At 35.4% G+C, this 24,985-nt stretch overlaps 1 protein-coding gene across 3 annotated transcripts; it reads left to right on the forward strand.

The window, feature by feature from the left end:
• LOC136026579 (uncharacterized) lies at positions 1–24,124 on the forward strand. Of its 3 annotated transcripts, none has more exons than XM_065703286.1 (4): positions 2–121; positions 10,342–10,604; positions 13,515–14,461; positions 23,886–24,124. In XM_065703286.1, the coding sequence occupies exons 3-4, from the start codon at positions 13,528–13,530 to the stop codon at positions 24,095–24,097; spliced, it is 1,146 nt and encodes a 381-aa protein (XP_065559358.1). In that variant the 5' UTR covers positions 2–121; positions 10,342–10,604; positions 13,515–13,527; the 3' UTR covers positions 24,098–24,124. The 3 variants fall into 3 exon arrangements, with proteins under 3 accessions (XP_065559355.1, XP_065559358.1, XP_065559356.1); XM_065703284.1 differs by having other exon boundaries at positions 10,342–10,590; XM_065703283.1 differs by lacking the exon at positions 10,342–10,604 and having other exon boundaries at positions 1–121.
• Positions 24,125–24,985: the final 861 nt, after the last annotated feature.

The following is a 24,985-nucleotide window of genomic DNA, read 5'->3' on the forward strand; positions in this document are numbered from 1 at the left end:
TTCTTCCACGCGGAGCGGCAACACTGGGAAGCACGCCAAGTATTTCAAAATTTGAACATTCTCTTCGATGACTTTGTCACTTATATAATCATTAAATAGCTTGTGAACTAGAACTTAAGAGGTAAGGAACGTCTTATATGATTAAAAATTATTTCCTTACATTCTTTATAATCTGAGTTTGTTTTTGTTCCATGAGAAGCCATGAAAACGGGTCCCCAAGCAATGCAGACTAAGAAACATAGGCTAGGGAATGTATCCCTAAGCCATAAAATTTAAATCTACGATAAAATTCTAGTTTATTGACTTCTTGCTATCTCGAAAATGGCTTAGGTTAGGAAAATGAAACTTTAAGGGATAAATCTACAGACTAAAGTATGTCATGGGAAGGTATTTTGAAACAACTAGGTATCTCCACTCCTTCTCCCTCTAGAGGGCCCTGACCTCTGATGACCTTTAAAGTATGTGTGTTATAAAAGTGAAACCTTTCAAAATAGATCTTCAGCTTGATTGAAGTACAACAAAGTTGTTTTCAGCTTCATAACTTTGCCCAATTCCATTTTAAAGGTTTTAGAGATCTGCAAATACATTTCCTGAATTTTGAAAAAAACCCATTGATATGGATCAGAATTCTACTCAAATAACAGGAATTGCATTTTCAGAACTAAAAGCAGAGAAAAAGCTACTAGGTGTTAATTGACTTCTTGCTATCTTGGAAAGGGTTTAGGCTAGGCAAATGAAACTTTCAGGAATGGGTCTACAGGCTAAAGTATATCCCAGGAAGGTATTTTAAAGTACCCACCCCCACTCCTTCTCCCTCTAGAGGGCCCTGAAATTTGCCTACATGACAGGTCTACACCTATTGAAATTTAGACAGAACAATATTTTACCTTAATTTTCAGTTACTAGCTGCTTTTCCTCAGCCTTTAGTTCTGAAAATATAATTCCTGTTATTTGAGTAGAATTTTGAGCCCTATCAATGTTTTTTTTCTCAAAATTTAGGAAATGTATTTGCATATCTTTAAAACCTTATAATATGGGATTGAGCAAAGTTATGAAGCTGAAAACAATTTTGTTGTACTTCAATTAAGCAGAAGATCTATTTTACAAGGATTCACTTTTATAACACACATATTTTTAAAGGTCATCCAAGGTCAGGGCCCTCTAGTGGGAGAAGGAGTTGAGGTAGGTACTTCAAAATACCTTCCTGGGACATACTTTAGCCTGTAGACCCATCCCTGAAAGTTTCATTTTCCTAACCTGAACCCTTTCTGAAATAGCAAAAAAACTTGATATGGCTCAAAATTCTACTCAAATAACAGGAATTGCATTTTCAGAACTAAAGGCAGATAAAAAGCATATAGTAACTAAAAATTAAGGTAAAATATTGTTCTGTCAAAATTTCAATAGGTATAGACCTGTCATGTAGACACATCCCTGAAAGTTTCATTTTCCTAACCTAAACCCCTTCCAAGATAGCAAGAAGTCAATTAACTAGAATTTGAATTGAGGATCAAAACATGCATTGGGAAGGTATTGCCAAGTTTCCATGTTAATCCTCTTCTGATTTTAAATCTTAGAAATTTGCCTAGCCTACTTAACAAGTCCATACCTATTGAAATTTTGACAAAACAGTGTTTTACCTTAATTTTCAGTTATTAGTGTTGTTTTCTTTGGTTTTAGTTCTAAAATGAAATTCTTGTTATTTGATTAGAATTTTAAGCAATATTCATGGGTTCTTTCTAAATTTTGTTTGCAGATCTTCATATTATAGATCTAAATGTAGGTCTTTGAAACCTTATAAATCAGGACTGAGCAAAGTTGTGAAGCTGAAACAGTACTTCATTTAGGCAGAAGATCCTGTTTTATAAGCTTTTACTTCAACACATATAGATTTTTAAAGTTATCAAAGGTCACTGTTCTCTAGAGGGAAAAAGAGTAGAGTTTGGTACTCCAAAATACTTTCCTATCCCTGAAAGTTATACTTTCCTAACCTAATTCCTTTCTAAGATATTGAAAAGTTACTAAACTAGAATTTTACCTATCATATTAACATGTTTCCTTCCATTATTCCTTAAATTGCATGTCTAGCAAGATAAGGTGATGATGAGCCTCCTGTGAAACATCTTGCTGGTGGTGTGACATGACTATGGTCTGGCATCCCAGGTTAGTCTACATTCTGCATTGACCCAGTCTTGATTGACTACTTTCTTGAACACATTTTTGGTTTGGGACTGGATAGTGGCATTGGAGAGTCTATTACAGTAAGGGACAGCACACACAGAGAAAAATTGCTAGTGCTCACATTGATGGCAATGGGGAACTTGCAGCTTCTTTGTGTGACCTCTTGTTGTACTTGCAAGGGATGATCAGAATACTTGACTTGAGATGTTGTTTTCTATTAGTTTGTGAGTGGTAATTGCATCTCCTCTGTTCCTTCTATAGACTAGGTTGGGGAGTTTGAGGTATACAAGGCATTCCTCATATAGCTTGTCTTCCAAAGCTGGTATGAGCTTTGTTACTCACCTTTGGATGCTCTCAAGTGCTTTAATGTCCATTTTGTAATGGGGAGATGCTAGGATCATTCCAAATTCCAGGTGTGGATTTACAATAGCTTTGTACAGTTATGTAACCACACAGGGCCTCCTGGTGGTTAACATTCTTTTATGAGCCCTAGAGCTTGGTTTGCTTTGGCAACTTGAACTTGTGTGTGGCTGTGAAACTTGAGTTTGTCATCACCCCCAGGTCCTTCTCTTCACTTACAGCCTCAAGTAGATCATCTCCTGTATAGTAAGGTTGTCTAGGTTTGTTGTGTCCAAGATGCAGGTCTTTTCGCATTTTGACATGTTGAACTGTAAACCCTACTCAGATGACCATCTAGATAGTTGATCTAAATATCCTTGCATCATCAAGGGATTGGGGCTAATTTGGGCCTGTCCTAAGAGCTTGCAATTGTCAGCATATAGTGTCAGTGGATTTTTCAGGTGGGTTGTACAGTTGTTAATATATATTTTGAGCAATGTGGGCCCCAGGATTGTGTCTTGTTGAACTTCACTAATGACAAGACTTTCATCAGAATAAATAGTCTTACAGTGGCATCATAAACTACTACTCTATGATTTCTGGGAAAAGATGGGAGTGGGGAGCTACTTGCCCTCTGATCACTTTTGACTATTAAAAGAGCATTAGCCCTCTCAATTTAGAATCAAATGACCAAATGAACACTTGCCCTCTGATCACTTTCGACTATTAAAAAGAGCACTAGCCCTCTCAATTTAGAATCAAATGAATCATTTTTAAATTTTCTATGATGATTCCTTCTATAAAATGTGCCCTAGTCTAAAATAAAAATAATATTACCGCAGGGCATTTTCAACAGGGGTGGAAGGGTATTTTCCAAGATGGGGTACTTTTCGCTGGGGATACTTTCCATAGGGTGGGGGGGGGGGCTGTAAAGTTCAAAATAATCCAAGGTCAACTAATCCTTCCTGCACAGACTGTTCATAGATGTTTCTAGCCCCTGTATGTTTGATTGGGCAGTTGCTAGCATATTGGTTGATTTTGTAATGGAGATTTCCCCCAAATGTATCCAATTACTGGAAAGTAAGAAAGGATTCAATCCAGGCAACTAAATTCTCATGCACCAGGAGAAGAAATTGATGCTGTACTTTATCAAAGCCTTTTGCTTGATCATGCAACATGAAATCCACCAGAAGACAATCACCTAAGAGTCTGGTGACAAAGTCATATGATTCAATGAAGTTTGTATTGATTGAGCAACCTTTATGGAAACCATGCTGACTTTTTAAAAGTGACTGATTTCTTCAAGGTGAGAGACCAGTGTGCTATTTATGATGCTCTCAAGGGCCATACATACAACAGAAGTAAGACTTAAAGGGCAATAATTACAAGCTTGGTCCTTTCTCCCTTTCTTGAAGATGGGTTTGATGTTGGCCTGCTTCCAGTCACTTTTATTATTATACAATTTTCAAAACAATTTCAGTATAAACCTAGGACCCTAGCCATAAATAAGGAAACATGTTATGAAAACAATTCTTACTTGATAATATGCAGAATAATCTGATAATATGCTTGATATGCTTGATATGATAATATGCAGAATATTAACACATATTACAGTGACCTTTATCTTTACTTCTTTCACTGTTGTACAATTTTTGTTTTACAAATTGCTGAAAAATAAGCATGGGTTTGATCATATTTTTCTACTTTTGAATGCTCTATATATATAATTAAACACCATCAGTGTCATCTAATTATTTCCCACAAAAAGATTTTAATAGACAAACAATGATAAGTTAGGTTAGGTGTCATTTTGGCATTTGTTTATAAATTCTTTTCAAGACTTAGAGAATAAACACAAATGTTTAGAAATGTGATAGAAAAACTGAAAATACAAGGAAAGAAGCAGAGATAGGATCATTCTGCATATTGTGAATTAAGAGGGAATTTTATTCAGGAGGACCTTTTTTGTGGTTGGGTGGGGTGGGGTAAAATCTGAAACTATATTTGGCAAAAGGTAAGTTTTGTTGACATGTCACCACCTAAATATTTCAAATGTTTTTGACCTGTAAATTTAATCAGGGATGGTAATCTTGCTTTCTTTTGTGAATTCTTTAAATAATTATAGTATTGTATTTTTAATAGATCTCATTTGCTGATCTGAATCTACAGCAGAATAATACATGCTCATAATATCTGTAGGCATTTTTGGTGTTATTTCTGTGTTACAGTGCTGCAATATTTGTTTTGTCTTTTTTCTGATGTAGTGCCTGTTTTTTTGTCTTTTTCTGAAGATGACTTTACATATTCTTTTTCTTTTCTTTTTTTCCCTTGATAGGGGCTCCTGGATGTGGAGTTGAAATATTTAGATTTTTTTTTCAATTGATGTGTCATTTGTTTTTTATTCTCTATCACTGCTTTATTTAACTTAAACCTGTTTTTTTTTTTTTTTTTTTTTGTAAATAGAAAAGCAGTGTGGTCTAAGAAATTATTGAAATAGTATAAAATTAGAAATTTAATTATACAGTGCTGCCATGAGGTCAATAAAAGTCCCTGGTACTGGAGAAGGTCCCCAAAAGTCCCTAAAACAGCTCTCAAGTCTCTAAAAGTCCCTTTTTGTAGGATTTAGCCAATTGAACACTTCTGGAAAGAAGTATTTTTGTTTCTTTAGTAACCTTATTGTTCTGAAGACTGTAGAATTATGTTAAGACTCCAGAATCACATTTTTTTTTATATAAGGATGGATGAAAAGGTTTGATGCCCTTTGCCTCTCAAGTCACTTAAGCTGCCAAGCTTTTTCATTTTTGTTGCTTTTGATATATATATATATATATATATATATATATATATATATATATATATATATATATATATATATATATATATATATATATATATGTATGTATATATATATATATGTATATATATATATATATATATATATATATATATATATATATATATAATATATATATATATATATATTAATGAACTAATAACTTCATCAAAGTAGGTATTGATTTATACCCATACATACCTAATACTTATATAATTATTGCAGCTACTACAACCTAGTAGAGATAGCCAATAACCAAAAGTAAAAATGTTGAAAAAATCACTGCTAGAAATACTCAACTTAAAGAAATCCAGGGGTGGTAGCTCTTATTTGTTTTTGATTCAACAGTAATTTATAGTCTCAAAATTTTTCTTTTGGAATTTTGACAAAAAAAAATGTTTTAAACCCCTCAAAAATGGCATCAGCTCAAAAAGTACATTACTAGAATTGACATGCCTGAAAATGCTTCATTAGAGGTTAAAATCCCCCCCCCCTTCCAAATCAATAACATTGATGTGTATCCCTTTTTATGCCTATGACCTTAGTGGATCATTGGATTGTATGCTATATGACACAAGGGTGCCATATCTGGAGCAGATGGAGCTGTTGGATACAAGAGAAAACTGGTATTCCTAAGTTGAATTTTATGAAATGTTTACCAATCTGTTTGTTATCAATTGCTTCTGCTGTCACTAGAACAATAGAGCAATGGCCAGCCCTAGTTGAATATTTTACCTTCTTTGTTCCTAATTAGAATGTCTCCCTGATGAAATGCTGTATGTACAAAGATATAGCAAAACTGCTCAAACAGTTGACGTTGAAAGCAGATGTCAGTTCCTGATAGACAACTCTGAACTTTTCACATATTTTATTCAGAAGTTCCAGCATGAAGAACGACTGATCCATTAAGTGTATATAGATTTGAAGGATCTTGTTTTGATGCTTGCTGGGCACATTTTAAGACCTAAAGGAGCTTGAGAACTGATGGTTGACTTGGATATGAAACCATTTGAAGATGGAAGAAGTTCTTGCCTCTGTCAGAACTAATGGTTGTCTTGGATATGACACCATTTGAAGATGGAAGAAGCTCTTGCCTCTAGTTGACACTCTGATAAGTGATGGAGAACAGTCTTGTAGTAGCCAACAAATTGCCAAAGTGATATTTCCTGTAGCATATCGAGAAACATTCACTTCAGCTGCCACATATGTTTTGAATCAAGCTGTAAACAGTGAATCTGTGTTATTTTTGGAAAGTTTGTGTTTCCTACACCCTGCACAGATATTTAAGCCAAATACTGTCCACGATTTACTGTCTGTTGCTCAAAACCTTCCTATCCTTTTGAAAACGCATCTACTCTTAGATGAGTTTAAACTATTGCAAAAAGGTGAGTTTCCCTAAAAGCCAAATAAGGTTGATGAAAAATGGAACAGAGTAATTGTGGATGGAAAATACTCAAATTAGGTGATGCTGATCAAAAACTTACTGGTTGTTTTGCACAGTTCAGCCAGTGCTGAGAGAGGTTTTTCATTGTCCAGAAAGATCTTCAGTGAACAGAGGGCATCAATGAGTGATCAGTCGATGGTCTGCTTGCAATGGGTGTTCTGTAGATATTTGGTGGGAGAGCCCAAAGCATCCATTTAACTGAAGCCATGATGAAGCTTGTACAATCTACACAAAAGAGTTTCGAAATTTATCTTGAGAACCAGAAAGAGGCAGAAAAGAGAGTGAAGAACAAAAGAAGCTCGCAGAAAAAGAAAAGCAAATGCCTTCTAAACTTTCTTCTAGCCAGCAAAATATAGATGCAATTGAAAAGTCATTACAAGAAAAAAGGGAGCTAGTGGGTAAAATGACCAAGCTACTGACAAGATGTTGGAAGAAGCCAGAAATTGATGGAAAATAGGCATTGAGAAGAAAAACCTTATTGAAATTTGGCTTGTGTGAACCATGTTGAATAGGTCACTTTTGCTACATACCAAACTGAAAAGGGAATTGGCAGCTGTTGGAAGCACTATGGTACTTATGCAGAAGAATAACCAAATGCAGTTAAATGAACTTTTGAAGAAGCCTACCAGAAGCAAAGCCAAAACCGAAAAAAAAACAAGTGATTTTGAAACTTCATGGACTTATGATGATTTTCTGGTCATTAACAGAAGTAGTTACTTGTGTGTTTTTCCGGTTTTTGGCACGTTAACGGTTGCAAAAAAAGGAAGAAAAGAAACCCAAGAAGATCCTTGTGGAAAGCCAAGCAGTCAGATCATCTTGATATTGCCCTAGTTGTTCCAGAAGATGACAACACTATGGATGATTGTTGTTGACCATCTGGATTTGAGATCTTGAAGTGATCAGTGTGAATGTCAAGTATGATGTTGTATTGTGTTATTTACATGGTAAACAACATCTGGACCAGGTCTGGAGAGATCTGTGTGAATATCGAGTATGAGGTTGTATTGTAATGAAAACAGAAATCATCAATGTAACAGCACAAACACAAAAAAAAAAAGAAAAAAAAAGAAAGGAGATAGAAGGAGAAAGGGAAAAACTGTTTTCCTAAATTAGTGGTTAATATAGACCAGGAGAACAGTTGGATGAACATGGTATTTAGAAATGTGTATAATACTGGAAGGAAACATGAAAATATGATTAATAGAAACATGATGCATATTGTAAAGTAAGATTTCCACTGTTTTCTTTTAGTTTTGTATATAGCCTAAGGCTGTATCTAGAACCACTAGGAGGGGGGGAGAAAGGTTGCATTATCTGAGTAACAAATGTTCTAGTTCTTTAGAAAGTACACCAATTAGTGAATTGAGTGGTATTACTCTTTTGCTATTATATTTTTGTTCTATTTATTTTATCATGTTCTTATGTTATTTATGTTATTATATTTTTATATTGTTTCTTTCAGTATAACTGCTCTCCTATACTGTTACCAATCTTGATTAATTTGGTTGCTAAAAGATGAACAAACCACTTAATGCACCTTTTGACACTCTTTCCAAATATACTAATCAATATCCTTGCAAAATCCATTTTTAACCTTTTAATTGACATCTTGTTCCTTGTTGTTTTGCCTGTAGAGCTAAAATTAAAACACAGACTTTGATTCAGAATATAATTAAAATTAAAAAAACAAGTTTTTTCAACTGAAAGAAAGGAGTAATATTAAAACTCAAAATAAACTGGAATTATTCCATATATGAAGGTGTTGCCCCCTCCTCAATATCTTGCTCTTTGTGTTAAAGTTTTGAGCACTTTTAAAAAAGCTTCCTACTCTAATTAAATGGCCTTAGTGTTTGAGGAGTTGCTCTTAAAATTTGAGACAATCATTCAAACTTCAGTTTAAAGAGCAAGGTATTGAGGAGGGGGACAACCTCTTCATATACAGAATAATTTCTGTTCGTTTTGTGTTTTATTTTTGCTCCTTACTCTCAGTTGAAAAAACCTGTTTTTTAATTTAACTTTTGATCATTTTTCAAACAATGCCAGTAAATATGGCTTGCCTTAATAAAAATTATCTCCCCTCATTGTAAACTCCTCTGTGGGAAGTTCCTCCTAAGTAAAATACACCCCTCCCTGTAAAATTTCATCCTCACTGAAAATCCCCTGTGTAATATTTCTTGTGGACAATTTAGCCTGAAAAAATTACCTCAGCATGCTTTGATTTGAAAAATACTTTCTCTAATCATTTTTCTGATCACTCCAGAAATCCCTGTTTTCTTGGAAATTTTTTCCCCTGAAATCCTAACCTGTTGAAAATATCCCCTGGAACATCTCCACATGCAAAATTGAGTTGGCAAAGGCAAAATACAACAAATGAAAAGAATATTGTATTTGAACTCTGTCAAATCCTTCCAGTGTAAAATTTCTCCTGGAAAGCTCACCCTTGAAAATTTCCCTGCCCAAGGAAAATTCTCCCTATGGAAACCTGCCCCAAGCACACACCCCCCCCCCCCCCCCGAAAAATATCTGTATACTTCCAAATAACAAAACACTATCCACAAGCAATGGGCAAATTTCATAGCTTACAGACCTTTTCCAATGGGCTGTGGGGGTCATGTTACCCCTATAGGCATAGTTATTGGTTTTTTTCAGCTATGCTGAACAAAATGAGTATCTCCAAATTTTCATCAGTCTGATTTTGGGGAAAAAGGGGCATGGGAGGGGTTAGTTGTCCACCAATCTTTTCAGTCATTTAAAAGGGCACTAGAACTTCCAATTTCCATTCAAATGCACCCTCTTCCAATCTTCTTAGACAGTTACTTTGATACAATTACCCCTGGGAAAAACAAATAACACATCCATTATCTTTCTTCTGGCAAAAATAAAAAATTCCACATTTCTGTGTAGGAGATTAAAACTTCTACAGTATGGTTCTCAGATATGCTGAATCTGATGGTATGGTTATCATCAAGATTCCTTGACTTTTAGGGTTTTTTTCCCCTTTTTTAAAAATCAGGCAAATTTTCTCGGGTTTGCAACTTTTGATGGGTAACACTAAACTTGAGGAATCTTATATATTTGGAATCAGCAGAATAATTCAGTTCTTTTGTTTTTCTGTTTTGTAAAGTTTCGGTTACTATTGAGCTGAGTTGCTCCTTACTTACAGTTTGTTACCGTGAACTGTTTTATACTGATTTCATAACTGGCAATCATCAGTTACTTTCACTTTAAAAATCTGTTAACTCCACTGCTTTGAATGCTGCCAATATTGCATGTTTTTTTTTCCATTGTGAATGAGAGACAAATTAGAAATTGATGTTTGTTCAATAAAATTGATGTGAAACCAGCCAAGTTACAAATTCCTTTACCTCAGCTTAAGTTACCTTAAATCACATATCCAGCAAGATAAAGTGATGTTGAAGATGTTGTAGAAAAATCTTGCTGGGGGCGTTTTCTGGCTGTGACTTGACAACCCAGTTTAGCCTCTTAGCCTGACAACCTCCATTCAGCATTGACCTTGTCTTGATCAAATCCTTTCTTAAAGGCTTCTAGGATTTGAAACTGGACGGTGGCTGTGGACAAGCTGTTCCAGAGCAGGACAGAATGGACAGAGAAGAAGTGTTGGTGCTGTCACCTGGTGCAATGGGGACCTGGAGCTTTCTAGTTTGTCCTCTTGTGGTAGTTAATAGGCAGGAGAGAAGACATGACTTCATAGGTCACTTTCCAGCAGCTTACGAGTCGTTATTATGTCTCTTTTTTTCCTTCAGTGTGCTAAAAAAGGCAGTTGAGTGAGGTGAGACGTTATTTGTAAGTTTTGTCTTGTAGCGTTGGAATAAGCTTTGTTCCTTTTCTTTGAACACTTTCCTGAACATTCACATTATCTTATAGCTGGAAGCTTATCACATTATCTTATAGCTAGGGCCATGCCAAATTCCAGTTAAGGGAGATCCATGGTGTTAAGCCTCATTATCATGCATGGCTTTCTGATGGAGAGTGTTCGTTTTATGAGGCCATGGGTTCGGTTTGCTTTTGGAACTTTAGCTTGTATAGGACACTAAAACTTCAACTTTTGGTCAACAATGACCCCCAGGTCATTCTCCTCTCCAACTGCCTCCAGCTGGCTGTTTCCATGAAGTGATAAAATTGAATCAGAGCCAACGCTCAGGTGTTGACTGTCAGAGGTAATGCCCTACCAATGCTCATAGTAAAAATAATAATAAAAAGCCATAAGGCTCCAATGTGTTGTTATTCTCCCCCCCCCCCCCAAAGCCAATTCATATGTAAGAAGTGGTTGTATAAACTTCAGAAGGGGCCTATTTCATTGGATATTGAAAGTTCTTGTGTTTTTTTAGAGTCAAAGTGATCAGAGGGCAACCACCCTCTCCCATGCCCTCTTTCCCTCAAAAACATCCGATTAAAACTTTGAGATAGCGATTTTGTTCAAAATACTCCAAAGGTCAAATGATTATGCCTCTGGGGTTGGTGCTTCATCCCAAAACCTCCAGAGTAAAGGTTGTAAGTTATGTAAGGGGCCCATTGTTGACATATAAAGTTTTTATCAGGAAAAAGGGAATGTTTGATCTTGGATCCACAAAAAGGCTTAGGGTGTTTAGGTTAAACTTTAAGGAAACGTTGAGAGGGATGTTGAATACAATCAAAACGCACTATGTGCATGCTGGTTGTCAAATGAGCGTCTCAACAATAGCTAAGGAACAGTTGAAAGAATTAAGTTGAAACATTCAGGGTATGTTTGGGAGGATATTAAAGAGTTACTTAATGGTAACTCCTGTCACTCTTTTTAGATGGCTCTCTCCTCAACAATGGTAAAAAAAACACACTTTGTTAAAAATAGTCCACAAGTAATGCTATGCCCATAACAGCCCTGGCTATTGTTTACATGACGGGTTTATCATTAGGAAAAAGGGGGATGTTTGATTCTGGTTGTGTCCAAGAAAAGCTAAGGGCATTAATGCAAAACTTTGGGGAATGTTGAGGGGCATTTACAACTAATCCAAAGGGACTGTGAGAATCCATTTTATCAAAAAGTGTATATACGATATATTGAGAACAGCTGAGGATGTGCATAGTTAATTTTTCCGGGCAAATTGAGGGGAATGTTGAAAAGTGGCCAGGGGGCATCCCACTTCCTTCCATGCCGTTTTTGGCTGCAGTCCCCCCAAAGACATCCAATAAAAAATTTGAAGATAGCCGTGCTCTTCAAAATAGTCTAAAGGTTAAATAACTGTGCCCCCAGAAATGACATATTCCCGCATAGCCTGTGGGGCAAAGGTTTTGAGTTGTGCAAACTGCCCATTGTTTATATTTATGGTTGGTTATTGGAAAATGTAGCATGTTTGACCCTGGGTCTCCAAAAGAGGTTTAAGGTATTGAAATGAAACTTTCAGGAAACGTTGGGAGGGTTTCAAACAAGATCAAAACACACTATATACAGGCTGGTTACAAAGCAGAAAATCTAAGCATCAGCAAAATCCAATGAATGGCTGAGGATATTAAGTTGAAACCTTCAAGATATGTTACAGGGGATAATGAAGAGTGGCCAGAGCGCAGTCAGCCCTCCCCTTTTTCCAGTTAGATGCTCCTCTCAACACTGATAGAAACTAAAAACCATTTCGTTAAAACAGTCAAAAGATCTAACAATTATGCTTCCAGGTGTGCTATACCCCCAACAGCCTCCAGGGCAAGTAACGTAAATTCTTCAATTTGCCATTTTTACATGCTGGATTTATCATTTATAATGAGAGATGTTTGATCCTGGGTTTGTCTTACAAAACTAAGATAATTGAGGTGAAATTTCAGGGAATGTGGAGGGGTATGTCGGACTAAATCAAAAGACCTTGTGTACATCCAGGGTATGAAAAAGGCATATATGCAATATGCTAGGCATATATGCTTAGCAACAGATATGGGTATTAACTTAAAGCTTTTAGGCCACTTCAAGTTCAAGTTCTTTTTTTCTTTGACTATACATATTTAAAACTATTCACATAACATGCACTGTAGCTATAACTAAGACTACTTGTGACTGTTGCTGTGACTTCGACTAAGATTACTTGCAATCGCAACTATGTAAAATTGAGACTACTTGTGGCTTCAGCTACAACAACATGCGACTGCAACTGTCGCGACTATGACTGCACCTGTGACTACTCGCAATGTGACTGCAACTGCTTGCAACTACTTTTGGCAAATTTGGGGGAGATATTAGACAAAATCAAAACACACTATATGCATTATGGCTGTTAAAAGGCAGTATCTCAGGGATGGTTGACCGGATCAAGCTGAAACTTCCAGGACATGTTCAGGGGATGCTCAACAGTGATTGGAGAGCATCCAAACCCTACTCCACTTGTCGTATTTAAATCTCCCCCCCCAACGCTCATTGGAAAATTGTGGTTATTATAGCTTAGTTCTGCCAGATTTTTTTTTACCTTGCCTACTAACGGTGACGTGGAGGAGGGGGTATTTGCGCCCTTTGTTGGGATATTTGTATTGAAAAATACTTTTTTTGTATTTCATGGGAAAAATGAAAAACGCTAATCCCCTCCCTAGATTTTGAAGTATGCTCTCCCTAAATTCCTGAATTGACACCACTGTCTACTAATCAAACTATAGTAAGCACTGAGACACTCTATGCTTTCCAACTGAATAACAAAATTACACGTGTTCTTGATGCTATTGAAAGTTTATTCTTTTCAGGTTTTTTAGAAGAATGAATTCAATATTTAGAAAGAGAGCCTCAAAAATAATTATCCAGGATTGGCTTTGGAAAAATCTATCCACAGTTCCTGAATCGAATACTGTATTGAGGAAGTATAGACAGTATCTTCAGTCAAAAAGTAGGCATCAATCCGTTCAGCAAAGGGTGAAAGAGTTAATGTTTGAAAATCGTCTTGTAGTACTAAAAAAAGATCAAGAACTTAGTTTTTTAATAAAAAATTCTTCTGCTGATGAATTGCCTTATCTATCATACTTAGTCTACAAAGCATATGATAAAAAATTATTGGAGGCTTATAAACAACGATTAGAAATGTTGGAGGATATATCTAATTTATCTTTAAAGGATGTCAGTATTATGTGCAATACTGCATTTACTTCTAGTTTGAAAGTAAACAATTATATTCTTTTTGAAAAAATTTCAGAGAAATTGAGACTTGGCATTGAAAAAAATAATTTGAAGATGGAGTATATCCCAGTAGTGAAGTTTTTACGGTTGTCTAAATACTATGACAGGGACTGTCTGGATCTAATACATATGAAAGTGAATGAAAACTGTTTGTATATGAGCTTAACTGATTTGTGCCATTTTGTTGCATGGCTTGTTGACTCGGAATATTATATTAATCCATTAAGTGATGAAGCCATTGGATTAATTACTGAAAAACTGGACAAACTTTCTGAAATAGAAAGTTTAAGAATTAAAGATGTTGATAGGCTGTTGTGGATTTTGAGCTTTCATGATAATGTCCCCAGAAATATTATGGAGAAACTGTCATTGAGGATTTGCAATGAAGTGAGAAAGGAAGATTTAGGTGTGTTACTGCTGGGTAATATGCTGCTATCTTTAGCAATTCTTAAGTTCTACAATCATAAACTCTTGACCATTCTATGTAATGAAGGACGTTTTCGTGAAATTAACAATTTAGGTAAGGTCAACTACTTTGTATTTATAGGCTTTTGGGAAGTTTTTATCAGAGAACCCTACATATCTTAAACTTCCATAGTATTTAACATAAAGATCAAATAAATATTTCTACAGACTACACTGCTCTTCTATGTATAATTAAAATAAGATTCAAATTGTATAAAAAGAAAAAAAAAACATAATATTTTGATAAGACAGTGGAACAGTAAAAAAATATTTTCTATCTTTAATTGAGTAATTGTTGTTTTTATATATATTTATTTTTCTCAAAAACAGCAAAAAATTTTATATGAAAGTTGGCTTTTTTTTTATGAAACATTTTTCGGTATGAAGAAGCTATCAAGATAGATCACAGTTTTGGAAAAATTCTTTTCACCTAGCGCGATTAATATATTTCGCTCAAATCGTCTGCTAATTGAAATTACAGCAAAACGACCAAAAAAACCCAAAAATGAAGTTGGGCAAGGGTGATTGAATACCAATCACGTCATTACCTCTTAAAAGTTTTCAACTGGGTTAATTTCGTGTTGTGTTTGATGTATCAAATGATATATTTGTATCAAATTCTTATGCAGTGATTATTTCATTAATTAGCCATCTTGCAGGTCAATTGAATCTTAAAAATGGACAGGTTAAATGAACGTTATCAAGATGTTCAAAGCTAATATATCATTTGGACAAAGTTTTCACTTTGTTTTTTTTTTCTTTGCATAGTTCAAGGGGACCAATTCACGAATTGAAAAAAAAATGGATCTCAATACAACTAAATCTAGGTAAATTACTGAAGGTTTTGTCTTCTGTGAATCAGGGTGCTGGGTAATTGCATTTCTGGAGAAGGGGAATTCTTTTGCGGTAGAATACAACTGATGCTGTTTTTATCTCTAAAATTTACTTCACCGAGCGAAGTTCAGTACGCTGGCACTAATAATAAGGGTCTGAATATTTCTGTTTCACACCCAAAAGCCTTTTTCTATGAAAAAAAGGAAGAAAAAGAAAAAAAGAACACACAATACTAAATTAAGAAGAAGCAAATAACGAAAAGGGAAAAATAACGAAGCAAATCCCTAACAATAAAAGATTTGTATTAATAGTGTTCAATATGATAATTATCACCATTTCGGTAAGGCTCCAAAGCGACAAAGCAGGACATTAGAAAGAGTCAATGTGCTATTTATCAGATACAATAATGTTCTCTTAATCTGTATCGAAGTTTGAGAAAATCTTTTAGTCCCTGTCCTCCACCAGTTCTCTGACCATTGCTTTTCCTGGGGCCATAATAATTTCAATGTTTTAAATAATATGAAAATCACAACTTCGAATGTTACAACGTTAAAAACAACTATGGCCTAGTACTGACATTTTGTCTGACAAATTGAGATGTTTTCAACTGGACTTGTTAGGTGTTTCAGAAACTTGTATCAGCAGATGAAGACAGATTGTCAAAGATCATCCTTTTCGGCCAACCATCTAGGGCCAAACGAAAAGCAGGTCTTAACCAATGGGGTAGGATGAGTTCATAAGGAAGGCCTTAATGGAAATTGAAACTTTTTGGGAGGGTGTTAAAAGGGAGGCTGTGAACGAATTGTGATGGAGGAGGAACGTGCTTAGCTGTGTTTGCCTCAGGTGTCTGGGAGCCACATTGAGTTACTAGTATTAGTATTGATTTATAACTAACGTAGGGTAAATGTAAAATTTTTGAAATAAACAAGACTTTTGTTTTGGCATATTTATATCAGTCAAACAAACAGCTATGGCATGTTTTGTTGTCTTCTTACCTTGTTTGTTTTGTTATATTTTTTTTCATCAGAAAGATTATATAAATTATTCATCATTGTCGTTTTACTACCTTCATACATTGGTAATAATTATAATATTGAACATTATGAAAATGCGAGTTTCATCGTTTGTATTTTGTTTTCTCCTTTTCCTTTTCATTACATGTCTTGGTTTAACTTAGTTTTGAGAGTTCCTTTTGTTTTTTGAGTTTCATCGTTTGTGTTTTGTTTTTACTTTTCCTTTTCTTTGTATGTGTTTGTTTAACTTAGTATTATCTTGTTCTGTTTTTCTTTGCTTCTTCCTTTTGGTTTCTGTCTATAACGACTTCTGGATCTGAAACCGAAATATTTGGACCTTCATAGTAATAAGTTAAAAAAAAAATTGTTATTTCCGACTGTCTCATTAAAATACTTGTAATTATCATTTTTGTTTTTAATTATAAAATAAAAGCCCAAATTGAAATTTTTCTTTGTCGAGCGGGGTCAAGCACTTTTCCATGGAAGGTCGGAGGGAGGCAATAAAAAAGAAGAACGCTATTTCCTTCCACCCCCATTTTGTTGACCTATACCTTATTTTGGCCTATATTTTTTATATATATTGAACTTTAGAGAAAAGGTCTTTAGTTGGGGGGGGGGGTGATTCCCTCCCACCTGAGCTCTAAAGGAGCCTACTGCAAAATTTGGTTCAATACAGAAACCAAAGTTAAAAGTCTTGAGTTCATTTGTATTAGTCTGTTATCAAACATTTCTTTTACCATTTTTTATTGCTTCTTCTTGCATTTGATAGGAAATTGAATGTCACAGGTGATATGTGCTGTCAAACAAAAATTAAAATATAACATAACTGTAGAAGAGGGCCAAGGGAATCTTGCATGCGGTTTATTGTTTTGCAACAGTTTGGAACTGTTGCTACTACTTGCCACATTCATTCGCATTGGTTCCACAGTGATCAAAAAGTAAAGGTAGGGGATGGGCAAGGGAAAATAAACTTATTTCAGGGGCCCAGTCCTTGTTATTAATAGCCCTTTTTTAAGGATGAGTATTTCTTCACTTGTACTCTCTCGACGCAAGAAGTCTATATGGCTAGAAAATACTTTATGTGCCGTTGTTTGCTAAGCTACTGCAAAAAGAATGGAAACAGATGAGAAAGGTGTAAAGAGTATGGGGTGCAAAGTCTGGTGTAGAGTATGGGAAAGCTGACCAGGAAGATGCAAAGACTAAACGGTGCAAAAGAGTTTGAAAAACTGATAAGGAAGGTGCGAAGTTTGTGAGGTACAAAGAGCATTGGAAACAAATGAGGAAGGTACAGAGATGAGTGATGTTAAAAGTACGAGAAACTAATAAGAAAGATGCAAAGAGTGTGAAGTGTAAAGAGCATGGGGAACTGACAAGAAAAGTACAAAGAGCGTGGGGAACTAGTGAGGAAGGTGCAAAGAGTGTGGAAAACCTGACCAGGAAGGTGCAAAGACTACGATGTGCAAAGAGTATGAGAAATGGATGAGGAAGGTACGAAGAGTATGAGCTGCAAAAATAGATAGAGAAAGAGAGATGGAGGAAGGGACGGAGAGAGATGGGGGGAGAGAGAAAGAGAGGCGCAGCATGTACATTTGCATATGTTCAACTTTTCTACTGACCTATATACCGAGGTGCTGGCGTATTGGACTTGCAATCCTGTGTCCTTCAGGGCAATTGACCGATTCCTGGTGTTGACAATTATTTGGTTAGAAATGTGGTCAGTGGCGCGACACTGTAAGCTCAACCAGAGACAATCCGTCTTCAAATGGGGAATAGGGAAATTTGGGAGAAAAACATGGGAAGTGTCAGATGATTTGCCCCCAACTACGCAGAGCACTCCCAGCCGCAAAGGATTAAGAGATCGGTACCTTCGCTACGTGGATTATAGCGCTAAATGTGAGAAAGTTTTTTTTATGTGCTGCATGATAAGATATCCCCAACTACTTTCCCCAACCATGAGAAGTAGAAAGACAAAACAATCTTGAGGAAACTAATTACTTGAGAAAAAAAATTCAAACAAAAATTTCCTTTTCAAGATTCAAAAGATCTTAATTTTAATCAGAACTCTGATTTAACTAAAAAAAAAAAAAAAATTAGTTTGAATTAAAATTTTGCAAGTTGGCTTACATTTTGTCTTGTGGGTTTCTATTTATGGAAGGCAATGCTCCGCTGTTTTTTTTTTATTTTATTTTTTTTTTTTTGTTTACAAGAGCCTAATGTATTTAATTTACATCAATTCTTGATGAATTAAAACACAAGTTTTCTTAAATGTTTATAGTTATTTTTAATTTTATGTATTTATTAATACCAAGTGAAGTAAGCTTTACATAGCTTGTTGCACAAGTTATACTAGGCAGTGATTTGCTGGTCGCTTGTTGCTTTTAATCCGTGTTAAACCTATATCAGAAACACTTCAGTTCCTCTTATAAGTAGGTTATAAGTTATAAGTAGTTTGTAGTTATAAGTCTCTTTTTTCTCTTTGATCTAAAGACGAAAAAGTAATTTTGTGGTCCCAGGAGTTGAAGTTGATCATCTTCAGTCAAAAAGGAGTGATGTCAATTGAAACTAGGGGGTTGTCCTCCTAGATTCCCCCTCTAAATTCTTAAAAATGTTCTTTTTGTGGTAATTTGGAAAGTCCATTTTTTTGTATTTTCATTGAAAAGATTGAAAGAACGACGAATTTGCCACCCTAGATATTGAAAAAAATACATTTTCCCCTTCCTTAAATGTTTGTGAATTGAACCAGCTGCAAAATTGAAGAAAAGAATTTCAAATTAAAATTCGGTTCTGGACTGATTTCTAAGCTTTATTAGTAAATGATCTCTAATTGCCAAGATAGTAAGGTTTCCAATTATGCAAGCTAATTTATTGCATTCTGGGGATCTTTTACTTTTGTTTTTGATTAGTCAGGCTGCATTGAATCGTAGCCTAAAAACCATGTTTCAGCAGTTGAGATTAGTTTGTTCGTACACCTCCTCCCCTGCTCTTCGCTTTATTCTGATTGGGACAACCTATCAGTTTCCCCACAGAGGACAAGGCGTCTGGTCTGTATTTGGAGACCTTCTGATTCCATAGCCTTCAGAAAGAACCTCCATAGCCTTCAGACTACATAGACTTCAGCTTCCATTGCCTTCATCTTCAAAGAGGTAGATCAGAGAAGGTTTGTAGATCACACAGGTCTAAGGAGAAGACTGCTGGTCTGTCAGAGAAGACAACTTTGTAGATCACACAGATCTGGAGCCTTTTGAGGAATCAGAATATTTTCAAGGACAATGGGTCTTATAAAAACAGATAAATTAGGTGCCCGAATCCGATTTAAAGTTATGGAGTAATGAGACTGAATTGAAGATTATTATTGGGAAAAAGTTTTTTTTTATTTATTTTTTGTCTAATTTTTCTTGAAAAAGATCTAATTGATTCATTTACTCCTGATTTTGATTTTAATCTCGATTCCGCCTCAATATTTTTGGCTCCAGTTTAAGGCTTGATTCTGAATCCAGGAATAAAAGTCCTTTTTATTTTATGAATAACCTTTAATGTCGCTATAACAATTAAAAGACTTTGGGCGGTCCCATTATCTAATTAAATAAAAAAAGAAGGTTTTTTCAACTGAAAGTAAGGAGCAACATTAAAGCTTAAAACAAACAAAAATTATTTCGTATTTGAAAGGGGCTGTCCCCTCATTAACGCCCCGCTCTTTACGTTAAAGTTTGACCCTTTCTCACAACTCTACTTTTTAAAACAATAAAGTAAAACTTTAGCGTGAATAGCAGAGCATTGAGGAGGGAACAGCCTCTTTCGTATACGTAGTAATTTCTGTTCGTTTTAAGTTTTAATGTTGCTCCTTACTTTCAGTTGAAAAACCTTTTTTTTAATTTAATTTCTGAACGTTTTGAATTATTGCATGTTTCGATTTTGGCTCTCTGCACATGAATAATTAAACGAAATTTGCATATTTTTTTTTTCTAAATGGCTTTCTCAAAGTTTTGATTGGACGATTTTTAGAAAAAAGGGTGGGGGAGGAGGCCTAGTTGCCCTCCAATTTTTTGTTTACTTAAAAAGTTAACTAGAGCTTTTCATTTTTTTACGAATGTTTTTATTAGTAATGACGTAACTTACGAAATAACTTACGTAACGAACTTCTATATTCGTATATTTTTATTACGTATATGAGTGGCTCGTCCCTTCGTCAATACTTCGCTCTTTACACTACAGCTTAAATTTTATCCCAATTCTTTAAGAATGACCCCTAAATCACAAAGGCCGTAGAATAAATAGTCGAAATTACTAGAAATACTATAGCATAAAGAGTGAGGTATTTAGGAGGAGATGAACCCCCTCATATGCATAATTTCTGTTCGTTTTAAGATTGAATGCTGCTTCTTACTTTCAGTTGAAAAAACCTTTTTCATATTTATTTTTTCACTTTTTTTTTAAATAATGCTAGAAAATCCTTCACCCTCTTGATGGAATTCTCTTCCCCTATGATAAATTCTCCATCGAAAGATCATCCCACGTAACCCCCTCCCCTCGACCTCCAATCAGAAAAATCCCCTGAAAACGTCTCAACACTTCCCAATAATCAATACTACATGTAAACAATGATCAACGTTTGTAATTTGCAGCCCCTTCCCTGGGGACTTCGGGGGCGTAAGTCATCCCCAAAGACATAGTTATTAGGTTTTTAACTATGCTGAACAAAACGGATATCTCAAAATTTGATCCGGTGACTGTTGGAAAAAATGAGCGTGGGAGGGGGCCTAGGTGCCCTCCAATTTTTCAGTCACTTAAAAAGGGGATAGAACTTTTAATTTTCGTTAAAATGAGCCCTTTCGCGACATTCTAGGACCACTGGGTTGGTATGATCACACCTGGAAAAAAAAACAAACGAACAAACACGCACCCGTAATTGGTCTTCTGGCAAAAAATACAAAATTCCACATTTTTATAGATAGGAGCTTGAAATTTCTACAGTAGTTTTTTTTATAACACGCTGAATGTGATGGTGTGATTTTCGTTAAGATTCTATGACTTTTATGGAGTGTTTCCCCCTATTTTCCAAAATAAGGCAAATTTTCTCAGGCTAAATTTGGCTAAGACTAAATTTGGTTAAACTTATTTATTTAAAATCAGTATAAAACTCCGATTCTTTTTATGTATCTATTAGTATCAAAATTCCGTTTTTTGGAGTTCTGGTTACTATTGAGCCGGGTCGCTCCTTACTACAGTTCGTTACCGCGAACTGTTTGATCATATATGTGTTAGACGAGTTTCTGGTGAAAAATTTGACCATCAATAATTTGCTATTTCTAAATCTCAGGCTCAAAAACTAATACAAGAATAAATACTTAATTTTTTTCTGTCAGGCAGTTTGTTTTCGTCAGTTGTATAACTAGGAAAATCACAAGCCTAGGTTTGTTATCCGTCAAAATAGAAAACTATTTGGCTCTCTCAAAGAAAACCAACTTTAGATTCACTTAATTTGGTAAATTAAATCTTTTTATTCCACTGCTTAAACAAGTTTTATTCGACCCTCTTAAAACAAGGAAGCCTAAGGGTAAGATTCGTTATTTCAAGCACGGGGCTGCAAACAGCTATTTGTAAAAATCCAGTGATTTACTCACTGCTACTGCTACTAACAACTCACTGCAGCACCAAGACGGTCAAGGCTAAGTCAGCTGTACACGCTCCTCCTCTGTCCAAATCTATTCTTGGATTCACTCTTTACCCTCTCTCAAGAAGTTCTATTATCCTTTAAATTATACTTTATGAACTTTTCTCACTTCATTCGGGGACGTCCCGTCAAAAAGTACGATCTCTGGCAATCTGCATCACAGTTTGTAAAACTTTTTGTTTAATATATCGTAAGTCAAAAGGGTACCGAAAACTACTCATGGACAATTGCTCTGAGGAAAATCTAACAATTCCTCCTGTGTATTCTGAAATTCCCACGTTTCTTAACCATACTTGATACTGTCATCATTGTTGCTTCCAATATTCTAGTCTTGATTCGCAGACTCATCTTCATATTCTCCTAAACTTTTTTATCTGTGAAAAAACACCCCGATGTATTTTACTGAGGTGTTTTACGCCCGGGGCTGTACTTTTTACATGTTCACTTCATCCACCGTCTTTACTATTTATGCTACCCAGGTAAGGGAAGTTACCCACCTGTTCGATCTTCTTCTTGTCCAAAATTACTCACCACCCTCATTTCTTCCTAGTTGAAGTGACATTCTTAATAACATTATTTTTAAGATTGTCCTTGCACCCTGAACTCTCAAATCTCAAAAACTCATTCATTTTGCTTACATTTGCATCTAGAATACTCAAATCATCTTGATTGAGTCCAGGAGGTTTTATCTCCCCATTCTATACTCTCCCATAGCCTTTGCCTGTGTCCTTACGACACAGTCCATCAAAATGATCCACATATGTAGGGATAGAACACAACCCCAATTAACTCAACTCAATTCTAAATCAGTTACTAACCTTATTTCCTACCTTAACCGCATCAATATTGTTATCTCAAATACCCTGAAGGGGCAACTTTTCGAAAGATATGTGTGTTAAATCATCCTGTATATAAAGATACAGTTTTTGTCGAAAATTGCATTCTATTTTATCATTATATTTTGCAAATTACAGAAGACACTGTATGTAGCAATTTTTTTTTCAAACGAGCCCTTAGGCATACTTTTAGGATGTTTCAGCGCCTCACTACCAGTTACCAAAAAAAGGGAAAAAGGGGAGATACTGCGTTCCATGTGAAAACATGGTTTTCCTTGTTGTTCAAGTTGGAGTACTGTAATTATTTAAATTAGGTTTTTGACTATGGTCATCCCAATGGCGTAATTTTGTTTTGATCCAACACCGGTTTGTAGGATTCGCGGTGTTTTTTGAAATTCTACAAATTTGGTTTTGCAACGAACTTTATCACTAAGACAAATCTAAGTAATAGTTACTATTCCTGAATCAGCTTCAAATGGTGATTCTTGCCCACATGAAATTTTTAAAATATGTTTAAATTTTCGGTTTATGCGGGTTAGAGTTTGTTATTTACTAGGTTGCCCCTGAGGGGGCAAGCATAGTATCGCTACATCACGGACAATACTTCTACTAATGAAAACTCACTTTAGCTCCTAGCCGCCAGCACCAGCACTGAATACCAGAGATAATCCTCAGTTTAAAATTGGGAATTTATCATTGTGTGTTTTATGAAGTCAGTGGATTTGGAGAGTAAAGAGTCCACACAAGTATTTATGCACACAGGTAATATTTTCAGGGGAAGGTTATGGGTGAAAAATATTCTAATGGTATAATCTTTGGCTACAAATTTATAATCTTATTGTTCATTGGAGCCATCCCAGGAGATAATTTTGTTCTTTCTTGCAGTTGCATAGGTAACACAGGTCGATTTACCTTGGTGTGTAGGGTGGAATTGACGATTTTTCTTTGGAAGGAGGGGGGTTGAAAACATAAAAAAGTGTATTCTTAGGCCACTGTTTTATTATTTTCCAGAAGGTTCTTTGGACCAATTTCAGCAGGATATTTCCCCCCTGTCAGTCATCCTTTCTGTAAATTGGTTTAGTGTAAGCCCTTCTCAGTTCTAGATATATTAGTTTTTCCCCATAGGAAGCAATAAATCAAGAATGTTGAGTCGACTTGGATTGTTTCTAGAAGCTACGAAAATTGAAGGGAACTTTGGTCAAGATTCAGTTAGGCAGATAGAACAAGGGAGCTCCATACTTAAGTTGAAAAGGATACAAGAAATGGACATTTCTGAAGAGCTGAAATTTAAAAAAGGATTGGCCAAAGTTTACGAAGTTGCAGGTCGGTTTATATAATTTCCTTTTGCTGTTAGAGCTTAAGTCTATTTTTAGTGGATTTTTATACTCTAGAATCTCACTCTATATCATAGAATCCATGTTACAAATATTAAATAGCTTACCACTATCCCCAATAGGCTCCTACTGTTTTTTTGGTGTCATTTATTTTTTTTAATTTCAATTTTGATCTTTTATTTTATATTTTACGTTTCATTAATTCCTTTATGGCTAAACAAAAATGTGGTCGGCCGCGGTTGCGATTGGAGGTTGTCATAAAGAAAGATTTAAAGGAAATGGGAACTTCCTGGACAATATAAGGAGAGAGCCTTTGAATAGATTGGGACGGAGGAGCGGAGCGAATAGATTGGGACGGATTGGGACGGAGGAGGAGCATGCGTAGTTGTGTTGCTCTGGCGGCTTGGTGCTGTGGTGACTTGTTAGTAGCAGTAATTGAATATTCTCTTGAATGGGTACTACATTGTTCATATATTATTTACATTTTTAGTTGTAATTATATTCGTATGTCTAGTTTTAATTAAGAATGTAAAAGCTAACATTTCTCTGGTGTTTTTAGCAGGTTTGTCTCCTTCTAAACCTGATTTGAAATTGTATCTTTTTCAGAGTTGTATGAAGCTTATGGTCTTAGATCTAGTCTCTGAGGTTGAGATAACCCGACTTTTTAATAGGTTAAAAGGTTCAATGTCTTCTGTTCCTTATTGTATACCCATCAAGGTAGTCACGTTTATTTTTCTTTCTATTATATTTCCTTTTACTGTACTGATAAACCTGTATTTCGGCAGTGGAATTTACCTCGATTCACTGCAGCCAGCTTGAATAATTTTTTACATAAAGGTGGGCCTTGGTGGGATCTAATTACCGATCAATATATTTACTGTCTATGTCTAG

This window comes from Artemia franciscana, chromosome 4, assembly GCF_032884065.1.
Source record: "Artemia franciscana chromosome 4, ASM3288406v1, whole genome shotgun sequence".
In the NCBI taxonomy this organism is placed as follows: domain Eukaryota; kingdom Metazoa; phylum Arthropoda; class Branchiopoda; order Anostraca; family Artemiidae; genus Artemia; species Artemia franciscana.

Coding starts and splice junctions, on each gene's coding strand:
- LOC136026579 (XM_065703283.1), top strand. CDS start 13,528: ATGAATTCAATATTTAGAAAGAGAGCCTCAAAAATAATTATCCAGGAT. Junction 14,462..23,885: donor TCGTGAAATTAACAATTTAG/GTAAGGTCAACT, acceptor TTTTCCCCATAG/GAAGCAATAAATCAAGAATG.